Here is a 12,132-nt window from a genome sequence, read left to right as displayed (position 1 = left end):
AGTTACGGGGTTAGAGGAAATGGGAGTAAAAGAAGCTGAGGGAGCAATTAAATATTTAGAAGTACAGATTCCCCAGGATCTCATCCAAGTGTGCATTCAAAATGTGAACAAACTTTTGGAAGATACAACAAATAAACTGAAACTTTGGCAATCCCTCCCACTCTCCCTGCTTGGCAGGATAGCGTTACACAACATGATGATTGTGCCAAGATGGATGTACGTGTGTTCCAAACGTTACCTATCTACCTCCCAAGGACAGTGGAACGAAACATAAATAAACTTCAGCAGTACCTTTGGAAAGGGAAAAAAACAAAATTATCCATTCAGACTATGCAGACTTCGAGAGAATATGGGGGCCTGGGCCTCTTGAGTCTACGGTACTTAACAGTAGCACGTGGAGTCAGGCATTTGAATGACTGGTTCAGAAAGTCAAGTGAATACTCAGCCACACAGATGGAATTGCGGCTGTTTGGCCCAGAAAACTTCACAGGATTTTTGCATGGGAGCAAACGGAACAGACCAGAGGTTTTACAGACAGCACACATCTTGCCTACCATGATTGCGGTGTGGAAGTGGATATGCCGGATGCATGGTTTCTCACACAGAGTTACCCCATACTTATCGATCTGTGGGAACCCAGGATTTGAACCCGGGAAGTTGTACAATATTCAATAAATGGAAGGAAAAAAGGACTAGAATACCTGTACCAAGTGCTCACAGACGAAGGACATATTAAACGTTTCAAGAGCTGAGAGACCAATATAAGATAAACCCAGCAGACTTCTTTTATTACTATCAACTGAGGCATTATGTGTCAAGCCTGCCGTGGACGGATCTCACGGAAGATGTGAGGGAGGAACTGGCTTCTGTCATGTCGCTGGGGGCTCAGCAGAAAGTACCAATGGTCTTTCATCATCGCCACATTCGAGACACAATGCAAGAGCTGGATTATGAGGGATATACACAAAGTGGAGGCCAGGATCTAGAAATTTCTCTAACAGAGACATTATTTAAAGATTACGTGTTGTCCATCTGGCAGACAACAAAATTGGCAGAGCACTGGGAAATTGAGGCTTTATGTGGCCCCCAGGAGAGCATTTCATATGGGGGCTTCGCCGGACAGAGCGTGTGGGAAGTGCCACCAAGGGGAAGCTACATTGGCCCATATGTTTTGGAACTGCCCGAGGGTGGCCCTGTTTTGGAAACACATTCTTCGACAGGTGTCAGCACTTTGGTCTCGAAAATGGAGTTATGACCCAAAATTACTTTTTGGTCAGCCAAAGCTAAGCAAACCTACGCCGAAAGGCTTTATAGACTATGTAAAAAGAGCCACAGTGGCAGCGAAGAAAGCAATATGTGGAGGAGTGGCCTAGTGGTTAGGGTAGTGGACTTTGGTCCTGAGGAACTGAGTTCGATTCCCACTTCAGGCACAGGCAGCTCCTTGTGACTCTGGGCAAGTCACTTAACCCTCCATTGCCCCAGGTACAAATAAGTACCTGTATACAATATGTAAGCCGCATTGAGACTGCCATGAGTGGGAAAGTGCGGGGTACAAATGTAACAAAAAAAATATATTACAGGAGTGGTTGGGGAACAGGCCCACCATCGATTGCAATACTGGCGAACTCAAATGTTGTCGCTCCTGCGAACAGAACACTTGGATGTGAGGAAACAAGCCACAGATGATAAAACAACAATTGAAACAGCTGGGCACCATTCTGGGAGGACTCTGACTCCAACAGTTCGGAGTCAGATACTGAACTTATAAACTCTGGTGACACTATCCTTTACTGCTTGATTGAGGGGAGGGGGGAGGGGGGAAGGAAACTTTGGGGGGAAAACAAAAAATATGATTGAAGATAAAAGTGAAAATTGCATGAAAGTTTAAACATTTGTGATATGAAGAAACTGTTTTTGATGGACCAATTAATAAAATGATTGAAACATAGCTATTTTGCTTTGTTGAGCTGGGAGCAGACTTAAGAGTTTGCAAGACAGCTATAAAGCGATTTTTCTGAAAAATACCTTTCTAAGGCTGTGGTTTGACATTTGGTCTATGCTAACTTTTGATAAGTTGCAGGTCAGCAACTAAGACAGACTCCTATGACTAAGGACATCTGTTGTATCCAGATAAACAATCAAAAGGAGAAATAAGTGGGTGTGAGTAAAATTAAAGACTTAGCACGAGGGTGTGGGTAGTAACTTGGTAACATACCCGTTATCTAATGAAAACTTATATGCTTATATAATGACAGGCCCTGTCAATTTAAAAGAAATAAATGATAGAATTTCATGGAACGTGTTGGAACATGATTCATCATAGGAAACAGAATATTCTGGAAAGATGCATATTCATTAGGTAGGAAGGGTAATTACAATTAAGATAATGAAAAAAGGAAGAAAAAAGTATTTAAGAGGAAACAGAACTGAGGACGGCGAGCCTCAGTGTGTCCACTAGCAGGTGGACATATTGACAGCTCCCAGGGAAAACTCTGTTTTTATTTGCTACATATTATACTGTATTAGGAGTTTATTTGTTACTATTTCAATAATTACTGATTGGCTTCTTTGACAATTTGAATAAACATTTATTATGTCTAACACATATTTAGTAGCCAGAGTTTTTTCTAGCCTGGGGGAGCAAAGATTTCCTCGAGGGTCCTCCCACCATGAGACCTCCAGAAGGTTACTTCTGTCTCAGAGGCAAGACAGAAGTGGACAATTCCTAACATGAAGACAGCATACATGAGCATAACAGAGTAGGTGCCCACTTGGGCAGTAGTGATCATTAAACAGCTTGATTCGATATAACAACTCAAGGGCAGGCGGCCACTCAAAACCATGGATTCCACACCCTTACTTTAGTAAAATGAGAGAGTACCTTAAAAAGAACTGATGGAATGAGAGGACATAAGAGAAGTGGAAAGATAGTGATCCAGGTTGAAAGGAGCTATAAAAATGGCCACTGACCTTTATGTGAGGAGAGTAAATAAAAGCAAGAGAAAAAGGAAACCAATATGGTTCTCCAACAAGTGGAGGCCAAAAAGGCAAAAGATCCATGAAATACAGAAAAACTCAAGATGAGAAATACAGAAAGAATACTGGATGTACTGAAAAAAGCCACAAGATATACATCTGGTGAAAGCAAAAGCAGAAATAGCTAGAAATATAGGAAGAGAGAAGAATTTTTTTCAGGTATATTAGTGAAAGGAGAAAGACTAAAAATGGAATTGGGCGACTCCAAAAGATGCTGTGGAATGCTATGTGGACAGAGATGAGGAAAAAGCAAATGTGCTAAAGAAAGATTTCTGAGGTCCATGATCAGCTGGCAAAAGTACATATGAGAATGGGATAGTACAACCATTACAGAAGGGAAGTTTTCATGAACAACTTAAAATTGAAGATGACAAAGTAATTGGACCAACAGGATCCATCCCAGGATATCGAGGGAGCACAGAGAGGTTCTGGCAAGGTCCTCCTAAAGATTTGTGTAAGCAAGCCTTGGGACAGGAGAGGTTCCTGGGATTAGAGAAGAGCAGATGTGGTCCCTCTTCATTAGACAGATGACAGAAGAAGCAGGAAACTAACTACAAGCTGGTAAGCCTCACTTGGGTTTTGGAAATGTAATGGAAGGACTGCTGAAGAAAAGGATAGTGAATTTCCTAAAATCCAATGGGTTTACAAGATCCGAGGCAAAATGGTTTTACCATAGGTAAATGATGCCAAAGAAAACTGACTGAATTCTTTAACTGGATACCAGAGAACGTGATCAAGGACATGTTGATAGATGATTTCAGCAAAGCCTTGACAGTTCCTCATAGGCTCTTGAATAAACATGACAAGCTGAAGTTAGGACCCAAAGGGTGAACTGGATTAGAAACTGGTTGGCAGATGGTGATGGCAAATCGATATCACTTGGAGGAAGGAAAAGCAAGTAGTGGAGTGCCTCAGGAGTCTGTGCTGGGGCTGATTCTGTTCCATATATTTGTGAGCTACATTGTTGAAGGATTAAAAGGAAAAGTTTGCCTTTTTGCAGATGACACAAAGAAAGCCAACAGAATGGATACCCTGTAGAGAGCAGAAACCAAGTAAAGGGATCTCCAAATATTAGAAGAACGGTAAAGGGTCTAGCAGTTAAAATTTAATATCCTATACCAAGCAGTGAATAAATTCAAATGATAGAAAATTCAGTTACTCAAAATTATTTCTTCATGAATTATTTATCTTCACTGTTTCCGTCTCCAAACAAAAAGAAGTGCTTTACACATAATTTTGTTATTTAGAAATAGTAGTTACAAATTACACTTAACAATACTTATCTGTACAACATCTTTAAAATATCCAGGTTATCCATGTCACAAACATTATTTTCGTATTCAAGTATCTTGAAAAAATCCACCCACTAAGATAACCACTGGTCCAATATTCCAATAATAGCTGTGAATATCAAATCCCAGGCAATCTTGTAAAAGTCCAACTCAGGTGTTTTTTTGACAAGTACATAATGGCAATTGTTTAAGTAAATTCAATTTTATCCTTGGCCTAACAATCCCTTGATCTCATGAGTTCAACTGTTGCATACTTAAAGGTGACTCCTGCTTTTGAGGATGACTTCTACTAACTCCAAATGGAATAATCATAGTAACTTATTTCCTTTACTCTTCCAGAGTTTTGAAAATAGCTTCTAAAAAATGATATGCTGCTTAACATAGCCGCCAGCTCCAGAAGCAATCCATGCCCATAATGCAGTACTTCCAGCCAAGAGTGCAAAGTGATGTATTTGGGGTGCAGGAATACAAAGAGATGTACCGAATAAGAGGGAAGAGATTGGTAAGATCAGCTTAGGAAAGGGACCTCGGGATGATAGTGTCGGAAGATCTCAAGGTGACGAAACAGTGTGACAAGGCGGTAACAATGGCCAGAAGGATGCTAGGCTGCGTAGAGAGGGGTATAACCAGTAGAAGAAAGGAGGTGTTGATGCCCCTGTACAAGTCGTTGGTGAAGCCCCACTTGGAATACTGTGTTCAGTTTTAGAGCCTTATCTTGCTAAGGATGTAAAAGACTTGAAGTGATTCAGAGAAAAGCGACGAAAATGGTAGGGGATTTAGGCAGCAAGACGTACATGGAGAGACTTGCTGACCTAAACATGTATACACTGGAGTAAAGAAGAAATAGGGATATATGATACGATACAGATGTTCAAATATTTGAAAGGTATTAATTTGCAAATAAACCTTTTCCAGAGATGGGAAGGTGGTAGAACTAGAGGGCATGAATTAAAATTGAAAGGGAGTAGGACTCAATGATGTCAGAAAGTATTTTTTCACTGAGAGAGTGGTAGATGTCTGGAATGCCCTCCCGTGGGAGGTGGTGGAGATGAAAACGTAACGGAATTAAAAAATGCGCAGGACAAATACAAAGGAATCATGTTTAGAAGGAATGGATCCATAGCTAGGTGGGAAGGTATGTGTTAAAATGTTGATGATATGAGTTTGTGTTACGGTTCAGTTTGTACAATGGAAAAACCTGGAATATGTACCTATATTTGGATTTAATCATCAATAAAAAATGTTAAACATTAGAAGGAATGGATCCAAAGAAGTGGTAGGGGGAGATTAGATAGGAAAGCCAGTGTTGGGCTGGCTTTATGGTCTGGTGCCCTGATGAAGGCTGAGTAGATTTGGATGGGCTACAGTATAGCTTTTTGGATGCGTTTGGACAACAACTTCAGAAATTTTAGAACAAGGCCAGTGCCAGGCAGACTTCTATGGTCTATGCCCTAAAAATGGCAAGGATAAATCAAGAACAGGTATACAGATGATGTAACACGTGCATACCATATTAATGAGTTTATACTGTTGGGCAGACTGGATGACCATACAGCCTTTATCTGCCACGATCTACTATCTAGTATGTTCACTTTCTTCTTGCTAAGCCACTCAATTGTTGCTTTCGCTTTGTACTTAGGATCATTGTCCTGCTGAAAGGTAAAGTATTCCCCTCCAGTTGCAGGATTACGACAGATTGAACAGGTTTTCCTCTAGGACCTGCCTGTACTCATCACTATCTTTCCCTTGATCTTCACAAGCATCCCTCTCCCCGCTGCTGAAAAAACATCTCCAAGACCACTTGCTTTTATTGCAAGGATGGTTTTACTGCACATCACACCTATCATTTATCAAGATGAGAAAATTCCACTTTGATCTCAGACCACATACTATTTTCTCACAGATAGTGTCCCTTTAGTATTGTTTGGCAAATGCTTTGCATCAACATACTTATCTTCAGCAGTGACTTCCTTCTTGACACCCTCCCAATACACACTATGTTTGTGGCATAATCTATGTTTGTGGCATAATCTTGAATTTATCAATCAACCAACATTTTCCTCATTCCCTGGCTGAGACCTCTAACCTTCAAATCCTTACATTAACCCTCCTCAGTTTTCACAGTCTATGACTGGAGGGAAGGCCTGACTGAGGCAGTGTCCTGGTGTTACCAACTGTACCCCAAAGCATATTCCAACACATAGTCTTATCCTGATCTGTACCTTTGAATAACTTTATCCCCTAAGTTTTGGGGTTTTTTTGTTAGCTCTTTTTCAGCAAGTTTAGACCTTTACTTCAAATTCACTTGATAAAATGAAAATAGCTTGGTTCATTATCCAGGAGTATTCAAATCAGCTCAACTACTGAGACACAACACATTATGGGCCTGAAGTCAGTTTTTTAGGAAACAAGGCTAATTTGGGTTGCTATGACAAAGGATGTGAATAATCACACATTGAGAATTTTTGGACTCATAGTTAATTATCTTATGAATATTTCTATAATTGTTCTTTCCCACTGAAAGTACATAAGTATTGCCATACTGGGAAAGACCAAAGGTCCATCAAGCCCAGCGTCCTGTTTCCAACAGTGGCCAATCCAGGTCACAAATACTTGGCAAGATCCCAAAAAAGTACAAAACATTCTATACTGCTAATCCCAGAAACAGAAAAAGTACCAAGTATGTTATGATTAGTGAAAAACTCCTACTTTAATGCATTTTGAACTCTATTTTTTCAGAGAGCAGAATGTCAAAAATGTACAAGGGTGTGAAGGCCTTCTAAACTTCACCTAGCCTACTTCTTCAACCTGTATCAATGACTCAAATGCCAATCCCCACTTAGTGGAAAAGCGATGACATTCATTACTGGTATAGGGCCAGTACTCTTCTAGCGGAGATTCCCAACATATCCACAGAAACAGGAATGAGGTGTGTTTTCTATCCCTACAGATTGGCTTTGGGAATTATTTGGATTAAACAAGTTTACACCGACTCTGCCAACGCTAGCATATGGGCCCTTGGCACAGAGGTAGTCGCTTGAGTTGGGGTTCCGCATCCGAGACACTCAACTACAGTCCTGTTCATGAAGTTGCTATAAAGTGTTTGAGTGCGCAGATTTTTGGGAACTGCAATACAAGTTCATTATGCGCCTTTATAGCTCCCCTCACTGGGCATTTAAAGTTACTTTGCATCCCTGTGATGATTGTCCAAAGTGCACAGGGACTGGAGCACACTTGGGCCCTATGTTTTGGTATTGTCCTCTAGTTTTAGTTTTTTTGGACATCTGTGTGTGCTCAGGTTTCTCGGATGTGGAACGTTTCATAGCAACAAACTCCCACCTTACTGTTAGATGTTTTCTCAGTCTGGGGGCTAACTAGAGCGGGCCTCATAGATTTGAGACGTACAGTGATGATGGGGAAAAAAACTATACTTAGCACATGGCTGCAATCAGATTGTCCTTCTATTCAGCTTTGGCGATCCAATATATCACATCACTCAGTGCCTTGGAACGTAAAGATATCCTGGATCTTGCCTCTTGGAAGGGAGATTGCTTCTTACAGTGTTGGTCCCCATTTTGGGATACTTTGACTCCGCTTGCTCGTAGCAGAATTCTAAATGGTTAATTGTGTTATAAGATAAAGGTTGTTTAGGTGAAGAAGGGAGGTGGGGGAAGGGGGGTGACAGTTGGGGAGGGAGGGGTAGGCTTGGGGGATTTCGGGTATGTATGGAAAATAATGCTGACTAGATGTTTGGGTGTCTCGTACCTCTATTATGTAACTGAGAATATTGTGTTTTGTTCACTCATGCACCTGGTATAAATAAAGAAGGAAAATAAATAAATAAAAATAAACAAGTTTACACCTGTACTGACCTTCTTATTGCAGAGGTATACCCTCGTATGGGAACCTCTCTAGACACTTGAGTTGCTGGACTCAGGATCACTGCAGTGTGACCAACTTCCAAAATAGGCTTGCCAAGCCCAGAACAGCCTTCTCTTCTCCTTGTCAATGTGAAGAGAGGTTTTGTAGTAAGTCCTTCTGGTTTGTAGGAAAACCCGGGCTGCCTCAATGTGGCTTTTGGCTTTCCTAAAAATAGATAAAAGTAAAAACTCAGTCCACAATGTACAAACCCCCCCTCTCCCCCTATCCTTTATTTCCCCCATTCCGAACATCAAGCCCTTAAGCCCCAACAAGAATACATGTAAACCCCAACAACTTGACCCCACCATCCTGTCCAGGTACATACTTCTATACCCTGCCCCCCCAAAAAACTCTCCTCCACCTATGACACTCCTCACCCCCCCCCATTCCCTCCTTCCCCCCCCCCAACACCCCCCTATCGTTTAAGCCAGATTTAATAGCTTTCCCTGCAACAAGTCCCACCCTCTCCGATGAAGCCAAAAACAGTCCCTTCGTACAGCTGTATGTCTCTCCATTTGAAATAGGTAATGCACCTTCTCCCGCCACTGATCCATAGTAGGCGGAAGAGAAGACTTCCAAGAAGCCGCAATCAAACATTTCATTGCTGCTAGGCCCCACCGGAACAACTTCTCTTGCCACCACTGTAACTTTTTCTAGGCGGCATCACCACTCTCCTGAAGTAGTTAGACAGCACCGGGGAGGCTAGAAATGGCAAATCGCTTAAATCGTAAACAGTCCCCAATGGAGCTATTCGCTTAAGCTGCCATTTTCTTGGATGACGTCAATTCCTCCCATGTTTTTTTTTTTTTGTTCATATAGAATCAGTTTTTTTACCTCTCATATTTATGGAAAATGGACTATTCAAGGAAAGGCAATGGAAGAGAACTAAACCACACATTAAACAAAGAAAAGAGGTGAAGACTACGAATGGGAACAAAGTATTCTGTAATCCACTGCAGTTGAAGGAAACTTTATTGTGGCATCCAACAGCATCAAGGTAATCACACTGACCCAACATAGCCATATTTTAGCATAGTGTGCATTATCAAATGCTTTATGCAAAGTTGCAGCTGAGTTTTCTCCAGTATTCCTTAAAGGAATAAAAAAAAAAAAATAGCATAGAACTGGGTAAATACAGACTCCTGACATAGGCGAGTCATGCCAAAACATGGCTACATTGGGTCAATGCTATTACCTTGTTGCTGTTGGATGCTACAATAGTTTCTTGCAACTATAGTGGACTTGAGTTTTATTCCCCTCCCAGTCATCAACGCTTTCCTTCCTTTATTTAAATGGACTATTCATGTTATCTCAGTGACAGCAGAAGACCCAAATAACCAGGACAGACTTCTGCTGTTCCCTTTCAACACCAGCCAGCCTGTTAGTCAGCATTCAATGGCTGGATTTAGGGCTCATGCAGACAGGACTCTTAAGAGAACTATAATCTGTGGCACTTGTTAAAGACTGGGGGGAAAGGAATTCTGAAACAGGGGAGGTGGCAGAACTCAAATAACAGGCGCTGAAGTCCTAAGGATCAAGCAAATTCTAGACCAAAAGTAAAAAAAAAAAAAAAAAAAAAAGGCTCCTCGTATGTTTTGTTCCCACCCATATCTATAGTTTTACTTGTATCTTCTGATACCACTGAATGATTACATAACAGTAATTTTCTAAACAAACAAAAAAAAGGTACCAGGTCAAAGGCCAACAGGACCTTAAACGCCAGTAGCAACGGACCGGGGGGGGGGGGGGGGGGGGGGGGGGGGGGGGTGAGAAGCACCTTCCAAAAAAATTCCCGCAGCCACCAGAAGAGGCTGCTGCGCTCCCTGGGAACACAGGGGCAACCTCACCAGGAGGGAATCCGTCTGAGGGGACCATCTGGACAGGAGAGATGCTTGTAGAGGCCTCATATGGGCCCTGGCTCAGGGGACTACCTCTATCGTTGCTGCCATGGAGCCTAGAACCTGCAGATAATCCCGAGTGCAAGGGGCATGCTTGTGAAGCAACCCTTGAACCCGAGACCGCAGCTTGAGAATATGCCCCGAGAAAGAAAAATCTGACCTCGCACCATGTTGAGGTAACTCCCAAGTATTCCAGGGATTGTGAAGGCACCAGGCGGCTGTTGGCTGCACACTACCCAGTCACTGACCTGCAAAACCTCTCCTAATAAGACTTCGCCTGCACGAGCCAGTTGTCCAAGTACGGATGGACTAAGATACCCTCCTTCCTGAGGGACACCGCCACCACTACCATGATCTTTGTAAAAGTTCGAGGAGCCGTATCCAGACCATATGGAAGAGCCAGAAACTGAAAGCGCTGACCCAGAATCACAAACCGCAGGAACCTCTGGTGAATGGGCCGGAAAGGAATATGTAGATAAGCTTCCATCAGATCCAAAGCCATTAGAAATTCTCCCGAACGTATGGCGATGATAACTGACTGAAGGGTCTCCATCTGAAAACCTGTAATTTTGAGGGTTCGATTGACTGCTTTGAGATCTAAAAATCAGATGAAAGGAGCCCTCCTTTTTGGGAACCACAAAATAAATGGAATACCAGCCTTGTCTGCACTCTGAAGGAGGAACCAGGCAAATAGCCTGAAGATCCAAGAGTCTCCGTAGAGTATCCCGCACAGTGCCTACTTTGAGGCGAGAATGGCAGGGAGACTAAAAAGGCGTCTGAAAGAGGCTTGGTAAATTCTAAGGCATACCCGTCCCAAATAACCTCCAAGACCCACTGGTCGGTAGTAATATGGGCCCACCTCTGATAGAATTGCGACAACCGAGCTCCCACAGGTATCAGAGGAGAGGCTCACGGACCTTCAATGGGAAGAGGACTGGAAAGAGGCGCATGAGTTACGACCTCCCTGCAGGAGCCTCAAAAAGACTGAGTTCTCTTGAAAAACCTGGACCTTTGAGCCTGAGCTCCCCAGCCAGGGCAAAACCTACAGAAATACCTCGCGTGGCCTCGGCCAGAGAACCCCAACCAGCTGAAGGAGGCTTATCCTTCGGGAGTCGAGGGACCTTCGTATCACCCAGACTATGCACAAACTTATCCAAATCATTTCCAAACAAAAGGGGACCCCTGAAAGGAAACTTAGCTTAGATTTGGAGGCAGCATTCGGCGACCAACCCCGCAACCAAAGCCAAGGACTTGGAGGATGCTCTCAGCAAATCATACAAGGCATCTGCCAGGAAAGCGGAACCCATGCATCGATAGAAGACAGATCATCCAAAGACCTGTGCAGGACTCTTCCCACCCAGCGGAAGCAGGCCCTGGCCACCAAGGAGACGCAGATGGCCGCCTGAACCGCCAGAGAGGAGACATCAAAACTGTTCCTAAGGACAGCGCCCAATCTCTGGTCCTGAACATCCCGAAGAGCCATTCCATCATCCACTGGGACCATATTCTTGGTGACCGCCGAGACCACCGGGCCAACCAATGGAACCTTCAAGAGAGACCTGTCTGCATATGGTACGGGGTAAAGGCGAACCACTGACCTGGTTGGGCGAAAGAGGGAGTCCGGAACATCCCACTGAGACTGAATAATGTCCCCAAATGTCCTGATGCATGGGAAAGGTTTTCCCAGAAGATCTGATGCCTTTGACCAACAGGTCCACCTTACAAACCTCGGGGACCAGGAGTTGTTCCTCCTCAAAATGGAGGGTGGAGGATACTAATGAAATGAGTTCCTGCAGGTCCTCCTTATGAAAGATCCGGACCACAGATGGATCTTCCCCCGGAGGCAAGGGGTCTGTACCTGTCTCTGAAGGGACTTGGTCCTCCCATGGCCCCTCTGTCAATCCCTCCTCTTCTTCCAGGGAAGACATCTCTGACTCCGGGTCTGAAACTGGGTCCTCCTCTATATCACCCACGATCTCTTCATC

At 43.2% G+C, this 12,132-nt stretch overlaps 1 protein-coding gene across 7 annotated transcripts in view; it reads right to left on the bottom strand.

Annotated features, from left to right (window-relative positions):
- Positions 1 to 12,132, bottom strand: part of TDRD7 (tudor domain containing 7) — a 432,711-nt gene that overhangs the window by 345,197 nt on the left and 75,382 nt on the right. For all 7 annotated transcript variants that reach the window (XM_030194449.1, XM_030194446.1, XM_030194444.1 and 4 more), the window contains exon 4: positions 8,201 to 8,414. In XM_030194449.1, the coding sequence (XP_030050309.1) occupies positions 8,201 to 8,414 (214 nt within the window). The remainder of the gene's footprint in view (positions 1 to 8,200; positions 8,415 to 12,132) is intronic.

This window comes from Microcaecilia unicolor, chromosome 2 (genome assembly GCF_901765095.1).
Source record: "Microcaecilia unicolor chromosome 2, aMicUni1.1, whole genome shotgun sequence".
NCBI classification, from domain to species: Eukaryota; Metazoa; Chordata; class Amphibia; order Gymnophiona; family Siphonopidae; genus Microcaecilia; species Microcaecilia unicolor.
The sequence above is the reverse complement of the archived record's forward strand: the minus strand, read 5'-3'. Positions and strand labels throughout refer to the sequence as shown.